We start from the raw sequence: 24,484 nt of genomic DNA, 5'->3' as shown, positions 1-24,484 counted from the left end.
CTGTTCAGCATAATTTTTGGACGTATGACTGACTGGTTTGTACACATGCAGTCGTTCAACTCCTGGATTCCCTGATTTCTTTGTGCTAGTCAGAACTCATTTGATTCATTACATCAGCCCCTGGTCACTTTCAATGGCTTGAGTATCACGTTTTTACATTTAATGTTTTCCAAAAATTCATCTTTGTTACCTACACTAGAATTCCCTTATGTAAATCAACGTAGAAAAAACTTTCAGTCATCTCTCCTAACACCCCACAGACCACTGACTCACTTTGAAATTAGAATATTTGCAAATGATCTCACACTCATGAGAAGCAAATATCAAAGACTGAATTAGCACTAGGTTCATAGTCACTCAATATTTTTCAGCAATTGATGTCTGCTTTACAGCAGCCTCAGACTGAGGAATGCAGGTGACTTTGAAATCGGGCTTGCCTGGAAGGTATGGGTTTAAGGCTAAATTAAGGGGAGATCAGCTTCTGGGGAGATAGTGCAGCTGGAGATCATTAGCAATAATCAAGGGCAAGCCATTAAGAGTACACAGTTTAAAAACCTCTGGACCAAGAGAGCCTCTAAGAAGTTTTTAGAACATCTCATAAATTCAAAACCAATGTCAACATGGACATAGATAATTGTGCTTGAATCTTGTTCAATGGATTGAGTTCATGTAAATGAAGGGAGGGAGGAAAGGGAGGGAAGGGAGGGAGGGAGGGAGGGAGGAAGGAAGGAAGGAAGGAAGGAAGGAAGGAAGGAAGGAAGGAAGGAAGGAAGGAAGGAAGGAAGGAAGGAAGGAAGGAAGGAAGGAAGGAAGGAAGGAAGGAAGGAGAGAAGAGAGAGAGAAAGGAGGGTGGGAGGCCCATTTCCTCTCCTCTAGGTATAGATTTCCAGTTTGCGTCTTATCTGTGCTAAAATTGGCAAATGTTCACTTTGAAAGTAGAACTGCAAATCATATCAGCCCCTACCACCTTCACATGATTCTGAAGTGAACGATGACTTTTTCTTAAATTTGTTCCCTTAAGAGAGTAACAGCCACCCCAGCAACACAGAGAAATAGTTCATATTCCATATTATACAAATCACTGTGAATCCCTTCTGGTTAGAATTCTTTTAGGTATTCAATATACAAAGATTTAAATGTTAAATATACCAGTGTCAAGTTGGTATTTTCTGATTACCAGTTACTACTTCTTTTTTTTTTTTTTTTAAAAGCCAGTAGCTATAGGTAATTTATCTTAAGTCAAAAGATAGAAGATGACCTATAGCTTTAGCCTCTAATTCAGTGGTTATAGGATAGAGTCATCTACAGGTTACTTGGCTCTCAGTTAACAGCAAGAGTAGAAAGATGCTGTCCACTTACTTGACATTGTTAATGGCCAAGGCAGAAATGAGAGTATGGACTGAGGATTTCAAAATTAGAAAGCAAACTATATGCCGGATAGTTCATGTGTCTAATAGGACTATAGGTTTTGGTCAGTAGGTAAATATTAATTGAACGCTAACTATATGCCAGGACTTGGCTGGGCACTGGGGATTTAGTGGCTCCCAATGCCCTACGCATCAGTCTTTTTCCCTTATAGAATTTTCCCTCTGGCAAACACCTAATACAATTAGAAATGATAGAATTGCATGAAAATACCACCAGTCCTCTAGGCAGAAAGGAGACTGAAGCGATAAAGGGAATGGAGCTGTCTTAACGAGAAGATCTCTTAATATAGGACACGTTCCACCAGAGACAGGAAACATCTATCAAGTATTCAAAAGGAGTCCGCTGGGAACAACCCTAATTCTGTCTGAAGAGAGTGCTAATCCGGCTGGACAGGTAGAAGAGCAGGTCACAGATGTGGAGAAACCATCTTTTTGTCATTCTTGATAGAACCACACTCAGGACAACCAAGTGTGGAAGAGAAACCGAGAACTTCGGCGACCGGTGCCGGCAGAGGGCCTTCCATAATTCTGGTCTCTGTCTTATCTCCTTAAGACGGTCTTGCCAGGATTTTATTTTAGATACTAGCCTCTTGAGCTTACCATACATACAGAATTAGGATAATTTGCCCCAGATGGTTCATTGACACAGGGACTGAACTAGAAATGTTGTATTTCTATGAGTGGATGGAGGCCTCGTGTTTAGTCTCGGGGGATGTTTATTGTCTGGGAATTCGAGAGGCAGACTGCCTCGGCTCCGTCTCCTTCGGGAGGGAGCTGCCCCTGTTACTATAAATAAATCCAGTCGAGGATAATTTAAGCTTCATCACCGTCTATAGAAGTTGAGATGTACCATTTGGAGTCAGGTTAATTATGTCTGGGTTAAAATAATACTCTGATTTGCCTTCTTTAATCTCTTCTTTCCCTGATCAATACTGCAGTATATAAAGTAAGCTTATCATAGGAACATCACAGATCCCCTCCGGAGGGGAAAAAAGATAATAACCTATATTTCTAGATAGGTATCTGGCAAACGCTTGGCATGTAATGAATATTCACAGAATTTTAAAATCACGGCTGTAATTCATTTCATTCAGCGGCGACAAATATTTCAATAATTATTTTCTCAGCTATTGCCATGGAAACGCTCATTCTACTCACAGACACGCAGTGCACAAGCTAACCCCTTCGAATGAAAAATCATTCATTTATTTCTTGAACTATATTTATTGTGCACCTACAAGATGCTAAATATTGTAATACGAACCTGGGCAAACAATATGAGGAGAACAAAATAAGGGTTCTCTCTAATGGAATGTAATAAAGAAGAGAGATTACCGGAAAAAGTCAAAAGAATAAATAATATGTTTACATTTTGAAAACTGGGTTGGAGAAACATTAATGCAGCCTGTCTGGACGAAACAAAGAAAAAACGAAGATCTATTTGACAAAGCATCGTCAGAGAAAGTTCCTTTGCAGATGGCTCTGGTTTAGGCGGAGGCCGAGGCACAGTGCGAAGGGACCTGCAGGCCAGCAGGGTGAGCTGGGCGAAGACCCTGAAGGAGAAAGACCTTGGTTTGTTTGCAGAATTGAGGACTCCTGTGGCTGAGCATAACGTGTAATCAGCAAGTTTCATAATAAGAGTGTAATAAGCAAGCATGAGATTGGAGAAAAAGAGTTTTATGCTGGACTAAAATGAACATACACACACAGGTGGAGGCACAAGTAAACAGAAAGAATTACGAAGGCCGTCCCTGCAAAAGATGAACAGTAGTCCGGTCTAAGGTGGTGGCGGTGGAGATGGAGAGGAGAGGTTACAAAAGCTGCATGAATGAAATAATATAGACCAATATCTGACGTGTGATCATCACTGAGAATTCGGTGTGGCCATCACTTTTGACAGGTCTGGGAGCTGAGGCTGGAAAAGACTAAGGCTCTTACCTAAGGCCATGGAAAGTGCCAAAGATGGGGTTTCGAAGTCTGTTCTTGATGGTGCCTGGGTCCCTGCACTTTCTCCAATCTCACCATGCTTCCCAGGGAAGCCGATTTTGAAATCCCACTGTCTGTGGGACACACTTCTTCGAAAATAGCAACAAGAATGAGAGTCCGATCCTGTGAGTGTTTTCGAAAGAAAGCAAAAATCAACTCCCGCGGTCAATAACACACTTCGTTCAAAAGCATCCCATGAAAACTTAAGCGAAAAGATAGAAAGCTCGTAAGAAAAGTTAAGATAATTATCTCTCGCTAAGCAGCAGCAGTGAATGTGTTGGCTACTTCAGTTATTTTATTTTTCAGTTTTTGTTGGTCTTTAATGCAAACCAATGAAATGCAATTATGGCATTTCATGACCTTCATGAAACAGTAAATATAAGGGAAGCAGTTTTAACTTCCCTGCCAGCAGGCATCTTTCAGGACCTGTCTGCACACACAAGAGGGAGACAGGACTGGTTTTCAAACAGATGAAATTGATGGCCTCAACAAAATGCAGAGAGTACTATTTTCACTTTATTTTGGCAGGAGAAAGGAGATGGTAAATTAGTGGAATGCATAAAACAGTATTTGAGGAAATCATACGTAACAAAGCACATTTCAAGAGAGCCATTAGTAGAACTATGACTTTTCGAGCACAGGAAAAGCATAAACTTTAAAAATAAGGTGGAAAAATGGACACTAGAACCATCTAAGCCTGAGTCGCAGCTCTATTGTTTACTTGTTTCTTGGCTTTGGGCCTCAAACTCTGTTTAAACTCTCATGTTTTAGGGGTATCTCATATTTTAGGTGTTTAGTAAATAATTGTTCTTAGTAGTAGTATCTACTTTAACTAGTCTCATAGTCTAAACAGCAAAATATACTTTATTAGTATTTGTTGTTTTTGTCTATTTTATTTAGTATTTTTATTGAATTAATGCGGTGTCATTGGTTAATAAAATTAGATAGGTTTCAGGTGTACAATTCTATAATACATCATCTGTATATTGTCTTGATATTCAGCACCCCAAGTCAAGTCTCCTCCCATCACCATTTACCCCCCCTTTACAGCCTTTACCCCCCCCCCACCTCCTTCCCTCTGGCAGTCCCCATACCAGTTTGTCGTCTGTGTCCATGAGCCTGTCTTTTTTCTTTCTTTGCTTACTTCATTAGTATTGTATTTGTTGGTTTTATTTTTGTTGTTATTGTTATATCTTTATGAGCTTTGGTTTGGAGCAAAACACTATAAATAATCTCTAAATGGGTGTCTGTAACAGGACAATCCGTTGCCCTATGTTGGAATAGCTCCTCTTCTGTAAAACATTTCCTTACAGAATGTTTCTTGTGAAACGTTTACAAGTGTCTTATTTGTCAAGGGTGAAGGGCGGGCTGCTCCTTCGTTCCTCCCCACATGAATTGGTGAGTTAATATAGCTACTTTTTGGAAGTCCACTAGGGTGAACTTGCAGAAGAGTCTGGATCGCACACGGTTCGCTCTGCACCCTAACGTGCCGCTGGTGACCCACGGAGGAAACGGGGCGAAGCGTCGTCTAGGCACCTTGGGCTCTTAGAGGCTGATGCGCTCCCCGGGTTTTGTCGTCACACTGTGTGCTGCTGCTTGGGGATTTAGGGCGGGAGGGGGTGCACACGCGCGTGTGCTCCTTTGTTCCCGCGCGTTCGCGGAAGACAGGCAGCCTCTGTGGAGAAAGCAGAATTGACTGTAGCGGGTAGAAGGTTTTCAATTTGGTGCTAGTGACGGAAATTGGGAACCATCTGGTACCACGAGGAGCTGACGTTATTGGAAGGGCAGGGAAACAAATGAAAAAGTGTTATAACCAACGAGCCTTCTAGACAAAACACCTCCCCAAGGGATTTACAAAATCTTTACAAAGTCTCCCAGGCTTTTATGACTCAGATGGGGTTTTAGAGGGTGGCATTTCTTAAACTGAGTATCTGAGAAACACGTGTCAATATTTGGGGGGGGGGGGTTACGTTTAACCTGATAAATTTGGGAATCGCTGTATTAAAGTTAGTTAATGTTATCTTCTGTTTTTATTTAACTGTGAGGCTCCCTTGCATTTATTTGGCCTTTACCAAACAGAGTTGATTATAAAATCTTTCATTTTTTTAGAGAAAACTATAGAATTAGTGGTAAATGGAACTCAGTTGGGAAAATCTTGCTCCAGGAAGATAAATGAAGGGCAACATTTTCAGTCTCGGAAGTGATATTTGTAATGTCAAGGAGGCATCAGGAAATATTGCTGTAAAGTAATGAGGTAGAAGGTGGAGAGGAGATAAGACAGGAGAGTTGAGGCTTCAAAGCTGTGTAAAAAACGGCGAATTTTATCCTAATGAGGTTTGCAAAGCAAAGCAAGTGATGGAGTGATTTAGAAAGAAATATTGATCATTTTAGAGGTGTGAAAAATACACATAAAATATGCAGAGGCCAGCGAAATAAAATAAGAGGCAAGAGGAAATGGAAAATCCAAATGTTGTATACATACATTTTCAGGAGCTCTTTCTCGGTATCATTTTATTTCAACTTAGTTTTAGTAAAGAGAAGGGGAGCGAAAAGACAAAGAAAATGTTGAAAGTGCTGCGCCGAGTCTATGAAGTACAGGCCCCAAAAGTCTACCCAGAGGACTAAGGACTTCACTCTGTGTTTAGCAGACACATATGCATCCTAATTCATTCATTCTTCTGTTGTATTCTCTCTAGGTCAGGCCTCTAAGGTACATGCCCTGAATAGCCACCTAATACTTTTGTTTGTTTGTTTGGTTTTAATCCTCATGCTAGGATATTTTTTTCCATTGCTTTTCAGAGAGAGTAGAAGGGAGAGAGAGAGAGAAAAAAAAACATTGATGTGAGAGACACATCAATTGATTGTCTCCTGCACGCACCCCAACCCGGGCAGGGGATCAAGCCTGTAACCAAGGTACATGCCCTTGGCTGGAATCAAACCCGGGACCCTTCAGTCCATGGGCTGGCACGCTAACCACTGAGCCAAATCAGCTAGGGCACCACCTAATACGTTTTAAAGACAAGGGTGTGTTCATGAAGGAAAATGTGACATGGGAAAACACTTTGGGTAGAAAACTTTTAGTCTTGGTAGAGACTGAATTGCTATGCAGATTATAAAAAATATCCAGAAATTATCAAGTGGAGATGAATGGGGCTTATACTTGGACTATATTATCCAGTTTTGAAATAATTGAGAATAAGTGGGTTATTGTGTGGATTTTTCATATAATTTCTCATATTCCCATATTTCCTCTTTTTTTTCCCTAATTTATCATCAATGCTATAACCTGGTTTCTCTTGCATGCATAATTTTTTATTTTCCAAGACCCCTCTTTTAGGGAATGGTCCTTAAACTTTTGTTTGTTTGTTTCCTTTAGTTATGGGCACCATTGTTGAAAGTTATGGATTTCTTGCTCACATAGGTGCATATATAAATAATTTCATGCAATTTTACTTTCTCTTTTTTTTTTAAATTTACATATAGTTGGTATACAATCTTATATTGGTTATATTAGTTTCAGGTGTAAAATATAGTGATTTGATATTTTTCTATGCCTTACAGTGTGATCACCCCCCTAAGTCTAGTCATCGTCTGTCACCGTGTAAATTTATCACAATATTATTGACTATATTCCTCTTTCCCTTTTCACCCTTGCCCACCCCTTCCCTTCTGGTAACCATCCTTTTGGTCTCTGTTTCAATTTTACTTTCAAGTTGAAATTTTTGAATGGTATGATACTCATTCATGGATCATCCTTTCCTTTCCCAAGTTTAAAAAAGACTACTCTAAGAAGTAGAAGTTAGTATTTCAGAAAAGCTCATAGGCATCATCAGAAATAAACACTCAATGACAGGCGGAAGAACGAACAGAAAACCAAAGATCACCGCTGTCCTTTCTGCACCGCCTTGGACTTCCTCTCCTCTCCTTCACCCTTTTTCCACTGCCTTCACATTCACGTCACTACAGAAAGGTTTGCAAAGAAAGAAAAAGTAGAGTTTCACCCGAGAGAGTGACAGTGGGCTGTGATTGCAGATATCACCTTGGGTATCACTGCTGGGCATTCCTGGAGAGCAGATGTACATTTCAGGAGCTTTGGGAAGCATCACAACAGTCGCCACAGATGAGTCCTCTCTCACCTTGTCCACACTCACAAAGAACTACGATGTCTAAGTCTCCACTGGCTGTGCTGTTAGAAGGAAACCTTTACACCCAAAGAGCACAGTACAGGGGCAGCAAAGAAGACTGAGTTCATCCCGATGCACGCTCCAAAATCTTGAAAGGTCTAAGCCCCGATTTAACCAAGATACATGGACAGAAGATACGAATATCAACAAGATTTTCAAGCAGCCTAACATTAGTGCAGGAAGGTGGCAGGGAGTTTGTTGTCAGATATATCTGGGATCGGGTGTTATAGTTAATGTCTTTGATGCACCAGGGTTCTGAGTCTCTTCAGACCTATCTCTCTCCAGGTTATGGAAGAATTAGTGATAATGCTAAAACATGCTGAGCTTTCTTTATTCCTCCATGCATTTATTCACTTAGACAATGCTTATTAAGTACCCACCATGTGCCAGGCACTGTTGTAATAGCAGAGAGGGAGAAACAAAACAAAGCACCAACTCATCACCCAAGAACAGATCAATGAATGACATAGACAGGAACTGAGAGCAGATAGTCTAATAGAGCCCATGATAGTTTTATGGTTCTTAAGAGATCACATCATCAGAAATGTATTTGCTTGCTGACTACTTGCCTTTCAAGAAGTTACTAACGACAGCAATGTCACATTCATGAAATGCTTGTCCAATTACTTAAAAATTAACTGATGTCCTAGTAGCTCACGGTGGGAACTCTGTGCCATTTTCCTTTACCATCTCTTCGGTGCCCTGTAAAATCTTGTGCGGGGGTGGGGGCACTTCCTTGAATAAATCTGTTCTTATTTCTATTGATTGAAGCTAAGTGTATTCAGCTGTTCTTACAGCAATGAAAATTTCAGCCTTTTTAATATGGGTACCTTGTTGCATTTTAATAGCATAAAGTCCTTCAAGTGATCTACCAGGCGTCTACTCTGAGATAAAATGGCCAGACAGTGGTCATATCTGCATTCAGATAAAATGAAGTGTGAAAAACGGTTCCCACCGAAGTCTTAACCATTACCAGCTCACAGCATATTTGGAAGTTGATTTGTGTATTTGCCATTTCATTTTTCTCTCTCCACGCATTATGTGCTGAGCGTGATGTGAGGTTGGCAATGCCAGCGCTCCTAGTGAGTAATCTAAATGTGGGAGCTCTGAACACCAGTCTCCTCCCTGGCCTCAAAGACGCTCTCAGACCCAAGCACGCAGCGGGAGTCACTTAGAAGGCTGTTTAAAATGCAGGTTTCTAGGCCCCACCCTGAGACTTTGTGGTTGAGTCAGCTTAAAAAGTTGCACGTCTGATAGAATTATTGGCTTAAATAAATGGTGACAAAAGCATGTTCATTGTAGGTGTAATGTTTAGACCAAACTTCTGAGATGCGGTCTAACAGGTAATTATATTCCTTTACTTCAGGTAAGCTAAATTATTGCATTTTTTGTTTTTGTTTCGGTGGCTTAATGAGCCACATATCTCGTGTTCATGCACTAGCCAGTATGCATGAGTCTTTTTCATGCAGATTACTTAGACATATGAAGAAAGGTACTACATATAAGAGCTCTGTCCATCAACTATGCTATAAGATTGCATTTAGTTATGAATGGTTCGCACCACAGAATATCAAGAAATCTTCTATTTGCCTTTATTCCCATGTGCTCACACACTTCAGCAGTTACTTCCTCAGCAGGTGCACCCAGGAGCAGAGGTCCTTTTGAAGCAAAAGGGGATCCTGGGGGGAGGGGACACCATACCTGCTCACAAGTGACTTCTCCCCCCACCTCCTCTGTTCTTTATAACTGCCCCAAAGAAGGCTCTTACCACATTCTCCTGATAAATATTTGTACTTGTAGGCTTTCCGCAAAAGTTATCTGTGTTTCACAGCTTCTCCCCTGCTACTTTTTATTTCATTTTGATAAAACTAGAATGCCAGGGCATCCCTCCACTCTGAAATGTCAAGGCAGATGTGCTAGGCGATTATATATCGCAGACATGATGGCATTCCCATCCAATCTGGTGAGGTTGGGGACCTCTTTGGGTAACATCAGAGTTGTTACACTTATCAAGGTGCTGTGTCATTAAATAGATGATAGTGACACTAACATCGAAAGCAATGATGGTGGTGATGACTAACATTCATTGAGCATTGACTGTGACCCGGACGCTATATACAGAAGCTGATGTGAATTGGCATCAATAATCAAAGCAACCCTACCAGACAGGGACCCTGGTTATTTGTAATTTAGGAATGCAAGGAAACTGAGTTTCAGAGTTCAGTGCCACTCAACCAGTAAAGGGTGAAATTACGACTTCTGTGGAGATGGCTTTATTTCATAGCCCATCCCCTTAATGACTGCTTCTCCACCTTAACCATGAGATATATATCTTGTGCTATTTTTTGTTGTATTGTTATTCAAGCTAAGTACAATTAGAAGGCATTTCCTAAGGTCCTTAACAAAAGGAAAACACCCACAAAGTGAGGTCTGTTCCATTGTAAAAAATGGAGAAATAGATCGGAGAGATTATTTCATTTATGCCTCAAATAGCACTTGCCAGGCAGCACGTGCTTGAGACAATGCACATCCCCACAGCTGCTGAAGCTGTTCTGAAACCGTGGCGTCGTCTCGGTGACGAGTTACAAGGCCATGATGTCACTTCCTTAAAAAAGCCATCGGTGTTTCTTGCGCTTTAATGAACTTGGCCAGGTTGATTGGGATATGATTGTTCAAACAGACATAACATACATAGTAGGCCTCCTCCTCAGGGCCTTTGGAGCGTTTCCGTTAATTTTTTATGGTGAGCCTGGTATCTCCTTGGCGGTCATGCTTCCCAGGCGTTTCTTGGAGAGATTGTCTTAGTTTTTTATAATGAAGGATAAGCTGTTGTTTTTTTCTACAGTAGCTGTTGCCCAGGGTTTCAGGTGGAAGTGATGGGTGTCACAGAGCCGTAGATGTGAATGATTAAGCTCATTCCCTGACATCCCAAGAAATAGCTTCGCCCTCAGTTAATGCAGATTCGAAAAAGAAATAAGCCTGTTCACCGGCGCCCAAGTGCGGTGTCTGTCCAAACAGTCCTCTGAGCAGCGGTGACGCGTCCAACCCCTGTCCTTTGTGCATCTCGGGATAGGCTCCGAAGCGTTGTTTGCATGCGTGACCCACTGGCTTTGGGAATAGTATTCATTAGCGGGTGGGGACAGGCGCAGGTCTTCAGAAAGCTCCGTTGCAGTGATGCTCGTGCCCAGGACCCTTCTATTCTGCAAACGCTTGCAACCTAGTGAGGAAAAGGGGAGAGGAATTGGGAGGATTCAAGATTTTAAGCCCTTTACCTCGAAGGTCGTCCCAAAGGCCACACTCCAATCCCTGTGACAACTCCAGATCTCATTCTGGATGCCCATATACACTCGAATTGGAAATAAATATGCAATTATCCAGTGGAAATTTTCCAATACCCTTAAATATTGCTATTTCAAGCCCCAGACACCAAATGGACACAAAGTTAATGACCTTCATTTTCATCAACTGCTCAAAGCTGAGGTTTTAAGGTGATGAGCGTTTCTCCTCGTTTTGGGCACACACCGTCCGTGACAGTTTAGAAAATTGAAAACGATGAAAGGCAGTTCGAGCCACCGGTGTCACCCGAAATGCTGATGGCAGGTTTTCTGTTGCAGGTCATTCAAACAGTGAGCGCCATGGACAAAGATGACCCCAAGAACGGACATTTCTTCTTATACAGTCTTCTTCCAGAAATGGTCAACAATCCGAATTTCACCATCAAGAAAAATGAAGGTAAGCGTATTCGCGTTGCGAAACAGGGTAAAATATAAATTGGAAAAATAAGATGTGAATTCCTACTACTGTTTCAATTTTTGTCCATTCAAGAGCCGTTGGAATCCAGCTCATTAGCCTAATGGCAAAGGTAATTACATCCCTTCCTCTTACCAATATCGATACGGTAGGTAAGAAAATTGTGAATGTGCATGTTAATTTCATCCCGGGACACACCTCAATCACCTTATTTTTAAACATGGACTGTAAGAGTTAACCCTGATGAAAGTTCCAGAAATCATGAGACACCGGGATATCGGTTAGGGGAGGATCTGGCTTATACTCAGCGGTTGTTAAGATTTAACTGAACGTTTACCAAGGCTTGAGGGAAAGCCAATTCTAATTGTGCCTGGTTGGTGGGTACACAGATTGTGGGTATTTGTTTTAAACTTGTATCAACGTTGACAATAGCAATTAGATGAGAAAATCTGGCTTGAAAGCTACTCCTTATCAGTGCCATTTTGGAGCTAATATGAACTGAGTTTATTAAATCTCTCACTGATGTATATCATTCGTTCTTGAAAACCAAGCAGGCTAATTGTTCCCCTTAACTATTGTCTATTGCATATAAAGACCATAGATCATTATTAAAAAGTCTCTCTGAGGGGAGGGGTTTTGGGGGGACTGGGTGGAAACGGCCTGAAGAGTACAGATTGGTAGTTACAATATACTCAGGGGGATGCCAAGTACAGCGTAGGGAACACAGTCAATAATACCCTAATAATTATGTGTACTGCCGGGTGGGTCCTGGGGAAAAAACGTCTATCTTATCTGTCCATTTTTGTTTCCTAAGCTGCTATTTAACCAGGATTTTTAACTGTTTATTTTGGCTGGGATGTATTTTAAGATTGAGGTTCGGCTGTTCTAGAATGATTAGCAGAATAAATGTATCGTCTCAGGCTGCCTTCTGGCTTTACTACAGGCCATTGTTTAGATTTATGAACGGTCTGTATAAAAGCTGTGCTCCGAGGAGTAGAACTTGGTTCATGGCCCGTGTTCGGATTATTGGCTGTGTTCTGTTTCAAGGAGGTAGGGACTGTTGATACAACTTCTCAAGGAAATAAAGGAAGGTTTTACGGCGCCTGTTAAATATATAATGGCCTTACCTTTTAGCATAATGCTGCTTAGCTGATCGGGGATGCTTTGATAGATGTGGGCGCATCACGGGAAAGGAAATGAGAAGGTCATTATAGAGATAGTCTTCGTTTACCTGGCTTCCACTATTAAAAGCTCTTAAGGAGACAAGATCCTGTTCTCAGCGATGCTCATTTGTGAGACCCCCCTAGTTAGGAGCTCCGATCCAGGTACCCATGTGCGTGGCCTTTGTCTGTCGGTTATCACTGCCCAGAGTTCTATTTCCTGGGAGTCACATAAATATGGCTAAGATGGAAGTCCCCCCAGAAATTCCCAACAGAGCTCAAAGTCCATGTGCATGGGCCCCACGCTTACTTTGTGAGCTAACAGGTGTCATTTATTATTTTTGCATAGAAAAGCCCCTTCATTTGAAAATTCCCTGTGAAGAAATGTTGTTCCATCCCTAAGGTCTGAGCCTTTTGGAGTTTTCTGTGCTTTCTGCAGTTCCATCGCTATGGCCCATCGGAGGCACTATGTAAATATATCTGAATGGGTGAGAGGTGGTTCCTGGGTGTCAGCGAACAGCATAGCTTTTTGTCCGACATTTATTATCCCCTAAACCTTTGAAAGAAGACATGTTGGTCCTACGGTGAATGAAGGTCATATGCTTTCTCTAATTTTTGGAAGTAGTAGAAGATAAAAGCTTATACACTTAGAAAACCATATTTTAGCTCCATCATACATTTTAATAAACCTTGTAATAGAGTATGTAATGGCATGTGGGTTATCGGTTTTATTTTGGAACTGGAAAATGGAAGCTACAGTTTTGAATTACCTCACGGGTGTGTATGTGTGTGTGTGAGAAATAATTGAGGGGGAAAAAGACGTCAGGTACTGCAAAATTACTCAGGACGGAAAGAGCACTCTTTGTGCTATGATCGTTTATTTTATTTTTATTTTTTTAAATTTATCTTTATTGCTGAAAGTATTACATTTACTCCCTCTTCCCCCCAATGTATTTATTTGTTTTGCAAAGAATGACCATATAATTTATCATCTCAACTGGTACGTTTCTTTTAAAGTGAAAGGGATTGCCATTTATATTTATATTTATGCCTGTAAAAACCATAAACCAGGACTTTTTTGTGGAAACCAGGACATATGTTCACTGTGATTATGAATTTAGGATCCAAATATCCAATATCTCCATAGAATAAGCTATAAACCCACAGGTCTTTAGAATATAATCCTTTTCCTGTGCTAGAAATTCATGACTTTTGCTCCACAGACCACTATTTTTTGGTATCCGGATAGTTACGGTGAAATAGAAAAAAGCAATTTGTCTCTTCTTAACTTGTAGAAATAAAGTAGTGGAAAGAAATTGTCAGATTCAAAATGCTGGAGATACGCAGATAAATAGGTGGGTAAATAGATTGGTATCCTGGGGGCCTGTTATTTGTCCCTTGTCATTAATGATGACAGAAAGCGCGGGCACACACACAGCCACCACCACAAGTCCAAATAATAGACATTCTTGGTTTTAAAACTACGGTATATTTTATGTTTGAAAACATGGAAGGGAATCAAATGGTAGAATACAGCTGGAATCGTTTTTCTTTCTTCATTTAACGGTGGACTTGACACTGGCCAGTCGCTGAGGCTGCTCTATGGAGAGCGTCGTCACTTCCAAGACCCTTCCCACCACGTGAAGGTGAAGGTTGTGAGGTAGCCAAAGTGTCAGGTTTGCGCTTGCAGGGTGGACGGTCGCCCTTTGCAGTCGGATCTTTCAAGGCAGTGGTTTCGGGACTGGGTGCTTTCCAGGGAACTCGCAGCTGCGTCTTGTCCTTCAGCTTGATGTGACTGAGGTCCCCTCCTTCTCTCGCTGCAGTTTCCAGCCCGCTAATTCAAAACCAAAGGCAAAACGAGACAGAAATTAGCTGCCTCTTATCTCCTACACAGTTGAGTGGTTTCCCATACGATTCTCTTTCTGAATACGTGAGAATCATATTTCTGCCGGAGTAGGAGAGCAACCTTTCATACAAATAAAGCTGAAAGCAAAGGTCAACATGCGATGAATCATTTATGCCGCAGGTGCCTTCCAAGCAGCCGGAGCACCTTGAACTGTCTAAACGATTTGGCCCACACGCCCGTTCCTCCCTCTCCCAGGCGGGTGGACTGACCGACAGACGGAGCTCTGCTGACCGCCTTTCAGCTTCGGTTTCCACCCCAGCCTTGCAAATGGCAGACACTCAACATTAAATATAAGGAAACAGGGAAGATAAACGGGCATCCTACAGGTCCATTTATATTCTCACAGGCACATCTTGCCCCAAATTTGAGGACTGCAGAAACCTGATCTTATCCAGCCTACACAGTGTAGGTGCAAGATGTGGCTGGACTGGCCAGAAAGCAGGCTGGTGACATGCGAGTCTTCCTGTTCTGCGCTGAAGTATTTGAATCGGGTGTTTAGAGAATTAAGGAAAGTCATCAAGCGCCGCTCGCTCAGGAGGGCCTGCGGGAAGACAAGTAGATAGTGAACTTGGCCTTAATTATAGCTTAAGAAAAGACAGCAGGCGGACCAGCGGACCTGATAACAGTAATATTTTTTTCTTTTCTTGATATATATTTTTTTAAATTTTATTTTTACCAAAATTCTCTTGATAAACATTTCACTCCAAAGGCATAATCGTGGTAATCAATCTGAATAATATAAATGTTGACTAGAGCTTTGGAATAAATGTACCTTGGGTCATCTCAATGTCCACAACATGGTTACCCGTTGAGGATAATTCGTGCTTGGCTTTGTGGGGTTTGCATTTCAACTGATTGGCCAGCCTCAAGCAGTGTGTGTTCTATGTCTTCGTATCCTCTAGAAGCATCCCCCTGGTAGATCACCGACTACAGGCAAGTTGTAAGCCTCAGTTTCCTAATCTGTAATACCAGGGTAACAATACCTCCCTACCCCCGACGCGTGCATAACCCAGGGCTCAGGCCGCTCTCGGCACGCTGTCTGGCACATGGGAAGACACTCACCAGTAAACGGGACAAGATCCTCGTTACATGAGTCCATTCGTTTCTCGGTTCCCATCCTATGGTCGGTCTCTGGCGCATCAGCCTCACCAAGTCTCTCTGCAGCTCTAACTCCACTGACTCTGGCATGTGGGGCAGTAATTCTGAAAGTGGGCTCACTGGTGATTGTGAGAAGCCTGGGCCTCACTAGGCTGCGCTGCAAGAAATCTGCTTAGCGGTGCGTTGCATCTCAAGGGTTTTACAACCAGAAAGATCAGAGAGGGGGTGGAGGTGGGGAAATACTGAAAACATTGGCCATCGACAGAAACAGCTGCAGGATTTCGGGGTCTCACTTTGAGTACGAAGGCTTTTTCTTTTTTTTCTCCTTTGCCAAAGAGAAACTCGGCTTTCTCCGCACAGTGGCTAACCCCCGCTTCCAACTCGTTAAGGTTCCTTTCCCTTCCAGCATATCGAGTTGTTTTAAATCACCCACAGCCTTCCAACACACATGCCCTGTGGGAATCATTTTGCATAAGCTGATCAAATAGACTGTCTTTCTTTGCTCTTTCGAATAATGTCAAGTTATGTCAGAGTGCTCCTGTCACAGAACTGAAATGTGCTGCCTGAGAATGGAAGTGGATTCCCCTGATCCCGGCCCAGCCAGTCTTCCATCTCTCCCAGGCTGCGCCTCAGGCCTGCCTCTCCTGTACTCGGCGTGGGAGAGTCGAGGCAGACGGAGTCCCTCTTGCATTCCCCTTATGCCCCATCTGGGCTGCACTGGATCTGAAAGGCCTCCCTGATGACCCACAGAGCAGAAAGGCCCACCTTGGCAAGCCCACTGGCCTCTCCCTGGCCACCTCGGGCCTCCTTGAGTACTTCCATTACTCCGGGCTGCTTTGAAGCTAACAGGGGACTTTCTGAAACAGCATCTCTTTCCCCAAGTGGCCTTTACAAAAGCCTCCATCCCTCAGCTAAGCAGATCTATTATTATTGGGTTTCCCAGGCAACCATACCGAGGCGACAAGTGGGAACTGTGCTTGTCTGCGTGCGCTAATGACGACCTATGTATTTAATTTTCCAGTACGTGGGCTCTGTCTGCTCCGCTCACGTACGGGCTTTTCCACAGCACCCGACATGGACGAGAGGTCGTTTTCATCTAGGGTGTCGGCTTTCACTCGTATGAAGCAGGCACTTGGTCTCAAGGCTGAATCATAAAATGTGCTCAGTTTGCATGAAACGGGAGGGGCAACTGGGATCCCGAACATGCGGGATAGCGTCCTGCGCACGGGATCCGGAAAAGTTTCTGCTTCGGTCGTTCATAATTTATTGTTTGTGCTTCCGGCTATGTTCCGTTGATAAAAAAAAAAGCCATTTATGTTTCATTTTGTTGCCTAAATTGTAATTAAGGACAATGAACAGGCGAAGAATAACAGGCAACAGGTCTTTCCTTCCATGTCCCAAGTCGCCTACGACTGTGCAGTTTGGTCCAGAAAGCTAGATTTTTCTTTGCCTTAAGTACTTTTTGTAGAAGTCTATTTTCTATAGTTTCCATATCTTTCAAAAATCTTTTTAAATTGATAGAACAAGAGCACCTTCAGAAGTTAAGAATTTCCTTTGCAAATGTTGAAAATCCTAAAATTATTGCTCTGGTCAGACAGAGAATGACCCTTAGAGTCTATTTTTCAGTGCCTGTCATGGGAGACAATTTAGTTCTGAGATTACTGACTTACAGGGATATAATTTAGATACACGGCACATAGACTTGTATGTCTAGTTGTCCATCTGCTGTTCAAAGTTATGAATTGATGGAGAGCTTCTCTGTCCATTGGCTAGCAGTCATTTCTGGTCCTCACAGGGCATTCTAATTCTGCAGATTTTGGAAAGAGAAAACCCAGAGATAAATTGGCACTTGCTTAATTATCTTAAAGATATCTTAGTTTTCTTAAAGATGCCTGGGGGCATCAAGCCTTTCCTTTGAGAACATTGCTTTCTGAGACTTTTGCTTCCTAAATTAATAAAATAAAATAATAAAATAAAGGGATAGACTGAACATCAGGAGGAGTATAAAGAATTATTCAGAGAAATTTTTTTTAATTTATCAAGTCTTGTTTGGATCATTTTGTTGCTGGTGCCATTAAAGAATAATGTTATTTACTGATTTATCATTTACTACAAGCCTAAAATAGGCCTTGGGATTCTGTAGGTGCCAAATAAACATGATCGGCTTTTGGTGAACACCAGCAAGGATTATAATGTGGAATTTTAATGTGGAACAAAACGTGCCATCAGTCTAGGCAAACTCTTCCTTTCTAAAAAAAAATGTGAAATGTAGTTGACAATCATTTCATCTCCTTTCAGCGTAGACATTTGCATTTTGAATAAATTTGAGCACTTTATGGACACTACATTAGCCAGAGGTGACCTTGTGTTTAGGGGTGTGACCTGCATAGCACACACCACGTGCTTTGAATCCCTCTGTTTATAGAAGTTGATGAAGTCAGAGAAATAACTTGAAAACACAAAGGGGGCACTCGCACAGATAAACACTGAAAGGTTGACTTGGGGTGAATTAGAATGAGTGATAAAAGGGAAACCCTGTGGAACAGAGGACGAGAGGACAGCCCAGGCTTCGTACCCGTATGTAGGGAGACTTAGGTTGGAATCCCAGCTCTCTGATTACGATCCATGAGAACTTGTGCACAGAACTGAATAGCCTTGAATCTTTATCTGTAAAGCGGAGATAATATTTACCCCTATGTTGTTGTAAGAAACTATTAATTTAGGTAAAAAAATAAAAACACACTAAGTTCAGTTCCTGGTAAATGGAAGATTCTCAATAATACTTGTTTCTTTCCTCTCTCCCTCCCCCTAACATTTTGTGGGCCTTCGGAATATCTCTCATCCACTCAGTGCAACAAACAAAAGGAGTAACAAGGAACCTAAAATAAGGCCTCTGGGCTATTCGTTAGCCTAACTAACAGTATGCTACTGGAGCCCCTTAGCTGAGGGGGTCATGACTGAGCATGTCTCTAAGCACTGGGGGTGAGTAAAGCAGAGAGAAAGGAGAGACGGGAGAGGAGAGTTTCTGTGTGACTCAAGCTGTTCTGTGACTCTAACCCTTGTAATGTGATCAAGGAATAAAAATAAAGAGAATCTAACAATTGTAGGTTCCCATAGGCCTAGGCTTTCTCTATCCAAAAGCCCTCGCCTACACATCTCTGGGTATTGGCAAATGGGATAGTTGAGAGTTGATAAAATGATAGGAGCTAGCAGCTCTTAGTAATTAGCCAGGTTATGAAGACCATCGATGCTAAATACAGAATTGCAAGCGTATATTTTAAAAAAACAAATAGCCCGGCTGGGCGTGGCTCAGCAGTTGAACATAGACCTAGGACCCAGGAGGTCATGGTTCGATTCCCGGGCAGGACCCGTGCCCAGGCCGTGGGCTCATCCCGAGTCTCGTGCTCACACGGGCCCGGCCGTCACTGCTAACTCGGTCAAGGCCGTGATTTGCTCCCCCGGTTCCCTCCTGTACGAAATGGATGAGGTCATGGTCGGGATATGAGAACTCATTGGCTCTGACACCCTGAGTGGGCAAACGTGGTATTCGGAGAAAAAATCACAAACTTTGAAACCAGACAAGCCCTGCACCCACTGATTAATAAAGATGTGACTTTGGGCAAGGCTTTTAACTTTCTGGAACAGACTGTGTTTGACAATATTCAAACAAAATCGCTGCGATGAACAGAGGAAAAGACGTGGGATAGATGCCAGAGGCGGTGCCTGGACCTCTCCTGATGCTACTATGGATTTTGTCTTCATCAGCCTTCAAAAGGAAGAATGCCCCTGGGAGTGACCGTGATGCTAGAAATTATTGATGACACCACATTAAAATCTTGGGTAGTATTGCTAAAATATATGCTCCTACAATATTATAGGTTCTTTTTCTTAGTATAGTTGGGCAGAATTGTGGACGTATTAAAGAAACAAATTATTCTCATACGCCAAAAGAGCTCAATGAACATATAACACATGGTCCCAGTAGTTCAGAATTTCTCAGGATGGAGACAAAGACATATAAGAGTTTTAGGAAGATATTTGTTTATTGGGTTAAGTTTTGATTGATCAGATCTCTCCAAGTGGAGCCTGAATACAGTTTTGCAGAAATAAGACACACGGTGATGTGTAGAGGTGCCCGTCACATCATAATATGAAACTGTCGGATATGCAAGTTGTTAAAGGTGAAATAGGGAAAAGCCAAGAGTTTTCTTAAAAGACAAGTAAAAGGAAACATTTCGTGGAGATCCATAAACTCTGTGATCATAAGCCTTTACTGGGTTACCGAAAGGAAATTAGGTAGGTAGGTCTTAGTATTTTGAATATACCTACACCCATTCTTGATGTTTTTCTTAAGATAACAAATGGGTCTTACACATCTAGGAGATTTTTACCTGTGTGTGGGCGCACATACACACACATACACACACACGCACATACACGCACACAAAGATTACTACTGGGGGTGGGAAGTAAATTGATAATAAACACACATTTTATACACACACACACACACACACACATATACATATACATGTATATATGTAGGTTTCTCAGAGTATTTTTTTAAATCTTAAAAACAAAAAAATAATAACTTTGGTCACGTTCTAAAATATACACCTTAAGTTGACATGAAACTCGCCACCGGAGGCAAGCCACTGGACTGACGGTTCGATCACAATCGGAAGAGACGGAGGAAAGCCAGTTTTAAAAGGAAGGCAGGCAGGGAAAATATAGACTGTGAACAGAATGAGTCGGTGAGTCACCAGCAGGCCAGCGACATCGGCGCTGGCAACGACCTCAAGCGGAGGGATCCCTTTATTTCCCTTGGGAAGCTGCTCGGGAAAGAATGACTCTCCCTGTTCAGAAAGTTATGAATTGTAGTTGTCTATTATGTGACTTACATTGCGTTACATCGCAATATGTCACCGTGAGGTGTGACATACTGTAATGTAAGTGACAGGCAGCTAAAATTTTACAGCAAGAAAACTTTTTTTTTTTATATCCAGGATCTGCTATCAAATTTGATAGCAGCTATCAATTCTTTTTTTTTCTTTTTTTTCTGAAAATAGATCAAAAATTTGATGTTCATGAAAAGCAGGCCATTTTGAAACATCCACAAACACTTCAGTGCCTGCACAACTCAGGCGCCATAAATCAGCTTAAAAAAACAAAACCAAGCGAAACACTCTAATAGCCATGTCAGCCTTAACTCAAACTCTGTGTTTGATTTCTAAAATGAGTGCAATAATTTGTTTTTAGATTGTGAGTTTAGTTTGCTTTGGGATATCATTAAGAATTAATGCTCAAATAAATAATTGTAGTGCCTCGATGAGACCAGTGGTTCACAACTGAGGGTGGCTTTGCAGTCCAGGAGACGTTTCACAGTGTCTGGAGATGTCACAACTTGGGGAGGGGGAGGGTATCCCTGGCATCTAGTGGGTAAAGCACAGAGATGCTACTAAACATCCTCTGATGTGCAGGACAGTGTCTACAAGGTCATTCTGTCTAATATCTTGGCATTGCCTGTGATTACAGAGGTCATTGTTTAAGTGAATTGATCCAAATATGGTCATGACCTGGTCGAAAGATGGCCCAAGTAAAACTTTAAAAAGTCTAGAGATGGTAACTTCCATTCATCCATCCATCCAGAATCTCTTTGCACATCGCAATCAATGGGTATCTCAGTCCACTAAGAGCTGCACTGCAGGTCCGACAAGCAGAAGGAAGCAGGGTTTCTGAGGTCTAATTATATCTCTAGGGTACATTTATCTCTGAGGGCCTTTGGAAAATGGTTTTCCCTCCCATGCTCCAGCGGTTCCATCTGCGCCATAGGAATTTGTATACAGCAAAAGTATTCAATTTTTTCCTTTTAATAGGGGAATCCTTTCATTAAGCTATACTTTTCAATGTACTGTAATTAAATAGAGCACACAGACACGAAGCCTCTGTGATCGATACACAGGTGAGGGACGGGACCGGGGACTCTGTCCATTGCCCCATCACTCCCAACATGAGAAAACGCAAGATATACCTTGACAACAATGATACCAAAGGCTTTCTCCAGGGTAAATCCACTTGATATTTTGAATTATGCCAGGAAAAAGCCCTGGAGAGTCGATATTGCTCAATGTAGAGCCCACTATGGCGTGAGGACAACTTCAACCTCCCCCTTTGCCTGCAGAAAGCCACTTCTGAAAACAAAGCCGACGGTAATCTATTGTCAGTGTTTGCAGCTGACAAAGACCTCTCACTGTCTCGGATTTCCATCTGCCTGGAGACAGAGTGGCAGAAGTAAAAAGAACACAGGTTTTAGATTAGGATAGAGCCCGACAGGACTCTCTGCTCTGCCACCTGCTGACTCTCTGTGTCTATTATTGAAGGTCTGGGGGCCTCTGTTGCTTTATTTGTGAAGCTGGGTTAATAGTGCCTCATATAGAAATGATTTTAAGGGCTCAATGTGATAATGATGGAAAGCATTTACCACAGAGCGTGATGCCGAATAATAGCTATTGACTGCTTCGCATTATAATGGTAAGAATTACAGATAATGCGTGTAGAGTGCCTGCCATATAGACGATGCCCATATACAGTAGCGACTGTTACGATTCAGCCAGAACTAGCATCCAGAAAGAGTCCTGAAACCTGAAAATTAGAGGTGATTTCATTTCATTTCCTTGTATCATACCGTATTGCCTCTCTTCCGTCCTTATGGCACAGAATCTCTAGGCTACTCCCGGGATCTTAGGGCCCAACTTTGACACTCAATACATTTTAACTGACACGTAGCATCATCATAATAACAACACCCAAGTGTCTCGCATTTCTTGATGGGGAGTTTCTCCATCTTGCAGATGAAGAGACAGAGGCAGGGGGAGGTTATGGATCTCATCCAAGGTCAACTAAACACCAAATGGTGAATCCAAGATGCAGGTCAAGGCCGTCAGCTCCAGAACTTGGTGCGTGAGTCGCATCAGTGAGTGTTGCCTAGTTGAATGCCTCTTGATAATGGCACCCTGCGATGGCCTAAAACAACACCCCCTTTCAGTCACAGTTCAGGATTTCCCCCACACCTCTTGCAATTATAGGCTTAGCTTATGCTCTGGGACAGGTCTGAATGCAGGTGAGATTTCTCAGGTTCCGCTTCCCTCAATCAGGAGACTGTGAACTGAAAAGACACATGATCTGCCCCCATACGTGTTTCATGTTACTGAGCTGGCACCAACTTCTGGTGACCCTGTGAATGAGTGACGTCCACAGTGTCCTGTCCTCAGCAGTCCTGCTCGGCTCCTGCTGACTCCCGCCTATGGCTTCTTTTATGGAGTCCGTCCACCTCATATTGGGTCTTTCTCTCTTCCTGCCTCTTCCTATTTTTCCCCAGCACCATTGTCTTTTCCAGAGGTCCCTTCATTCCCATGATGTACCTGAGGTAGGACACTTCTGGTTTTGTCACTTTTGCCTCTGGCGATGGCTCAGGCTTGATTTGCTCTGAGACCCACTGGCTCATCTTTCCGGCGGTCCAGGGAATCCGTAGAGCCCCCCTCCAACACCGTATTTCAAAGGAACCCATATTTTATACTTACCAGCCTCTTGGCTGTCGGGCTTTCATATCCGTACATAGTAATTGGCAATATGACAGAGTGAACGGTCTTACCTTTAGTCTCTAATGACACAGCTTCGCTCTGGGTGATCTTTTTCCTAATTCTTCATAGGCTGCCTTCCAGGCTCAGCCTTCTCTTGGCTTCTTGGCCGCAGTCTCTACTTGAATTGATGACTGAACCAAGGTGAGGAAAATGGTAAAAAGCAAAAAGGATAATTGGGCTAGAGATTCCCATTTTAATAGGGGAGGAACGTGAGATTTATAGACGTCGCTGGTCCAGAGCGATTTAAAATCTACCCGGTTACTTGCTATCAGATCCTCTTATTTCAAGGGTAAAAGGAATGGGCCAGAGCCTGCTGCGCGGGGATGGCTCCCAGGTCATTGTTTACGCTGCTCCCGACTCTCTCCTCCTGTCCCCGGGTCATCCCTGAGACATCCTTTGTTTTCTCCAAGAAATAGTCCATGGTGTCAGCTGAGTATTCTCATCTGCTAGGTGGCTGAAGTTTCTTTTTAGATGAAAACTGTTCCAGTTCATTTGAGTCCAGATCCTTTTAATGCTCTGTAGGTTTCCTATGTGTCCAATTCAGATCCGGCCCATGCCTCCAAACATCGTATCTATTACTCTCTGAGAAACAGGTCTTTCTGCCTGCAGCATGCCAGCCCGCTTAAGACAGTGCCCTAAAAATTTTTTTCCAGTCAAGGTGCTTTATGAAGTAGTATCTTAAATGTTTTAGATGTTAACAAAGGACAGGCACACCCTTTATTTGAATTTGACCCCATGAGAGGGGTTGGCAAACGTTTTCTATAGAGGAGCAGAAAATGCCCTGTGGGTCACATGCCCTTTGCCAGGTCTATTTGTTGCCACCTTTCTAGTGAGAAATCAGCAAATAAACAATACATAAGCCATCAGCCATGGCTGTTTCTAATAAAACTGTTTACGGAAACAGGTGGCAGGCTGGATTTGGTCCAAGGGTCATGGTTTGCTGACTTCTACTCTAGGTCATTTTATACTATGATTCTCTTTTACTATTCGAGAGGCAGGGATTGAGGAACAATTTTATTTTCCAACCCAGTAAGCTCTATATCCCAAATTCCATTAAGTGGTGCTTATAAAATAGATATTTTGTCGTTGCTATTGTTTTGTGTGGGCTCACCTCTTTTTTCCTCTGACTTATCACATGTCACTAAGAGGAGCCAACTGACACTTGGAACATTTTTCCTGGAAAATATCCCACCAAAGTCAGAAAATTAATTAGGGGCTTAAAACAAATCTTTTATGTTGCTATAAACATTTTTTGTTTCTACATAACTCGGTTGACCCCTATAAACTGAGTTAATAGAAAATGTGGCCAAAATAAGACGCATAGTTAATTCCA

At 42.3% G+C, this 24,484-nt stretch overlaps 1 protein-coding gene across 1 annotated transcript in view; it reads left to right on the top strand.

Annotated features, from left to right (window-relative positions):
* Positions 1–24,484, top strand: part of CDH8 (cadherin 8) — a 269,040-nt gene that overhangs the window by 215,755 nt on the left and 28,801 nt on the right. Inside the window, exon 10 of the mRNA XM_081119970.1 lies at positions 11,212–11,329. Within this exon, the coding sequence (XP_080976096.1) occupies positions 11,212–11,329 (118 nt within the window). The remainder of the gene's footprint in view (positions 1–11,211; positions 11,330–24,484) is intronic.

Source organism: Miniopterus schreibersii (genome assembly GCF_964146895.1).
Source record: "Miniopterus schreibersii genome assembly, chromosome: 18".
In the NCBI taxonomy this organism is placed as follows: domain Eukaryota; kingdom Metazoa; phylum Chordata; class Mammalia; order Chiroptera; family Miniopteridae; genus Miniopterus; species Miniopterus schreibersii.
The sequence above is the reverse complement of the archived record's forward strand: the minus strand, read 5'-3'. Positions and strand labels throughout refer to the sequence as shown.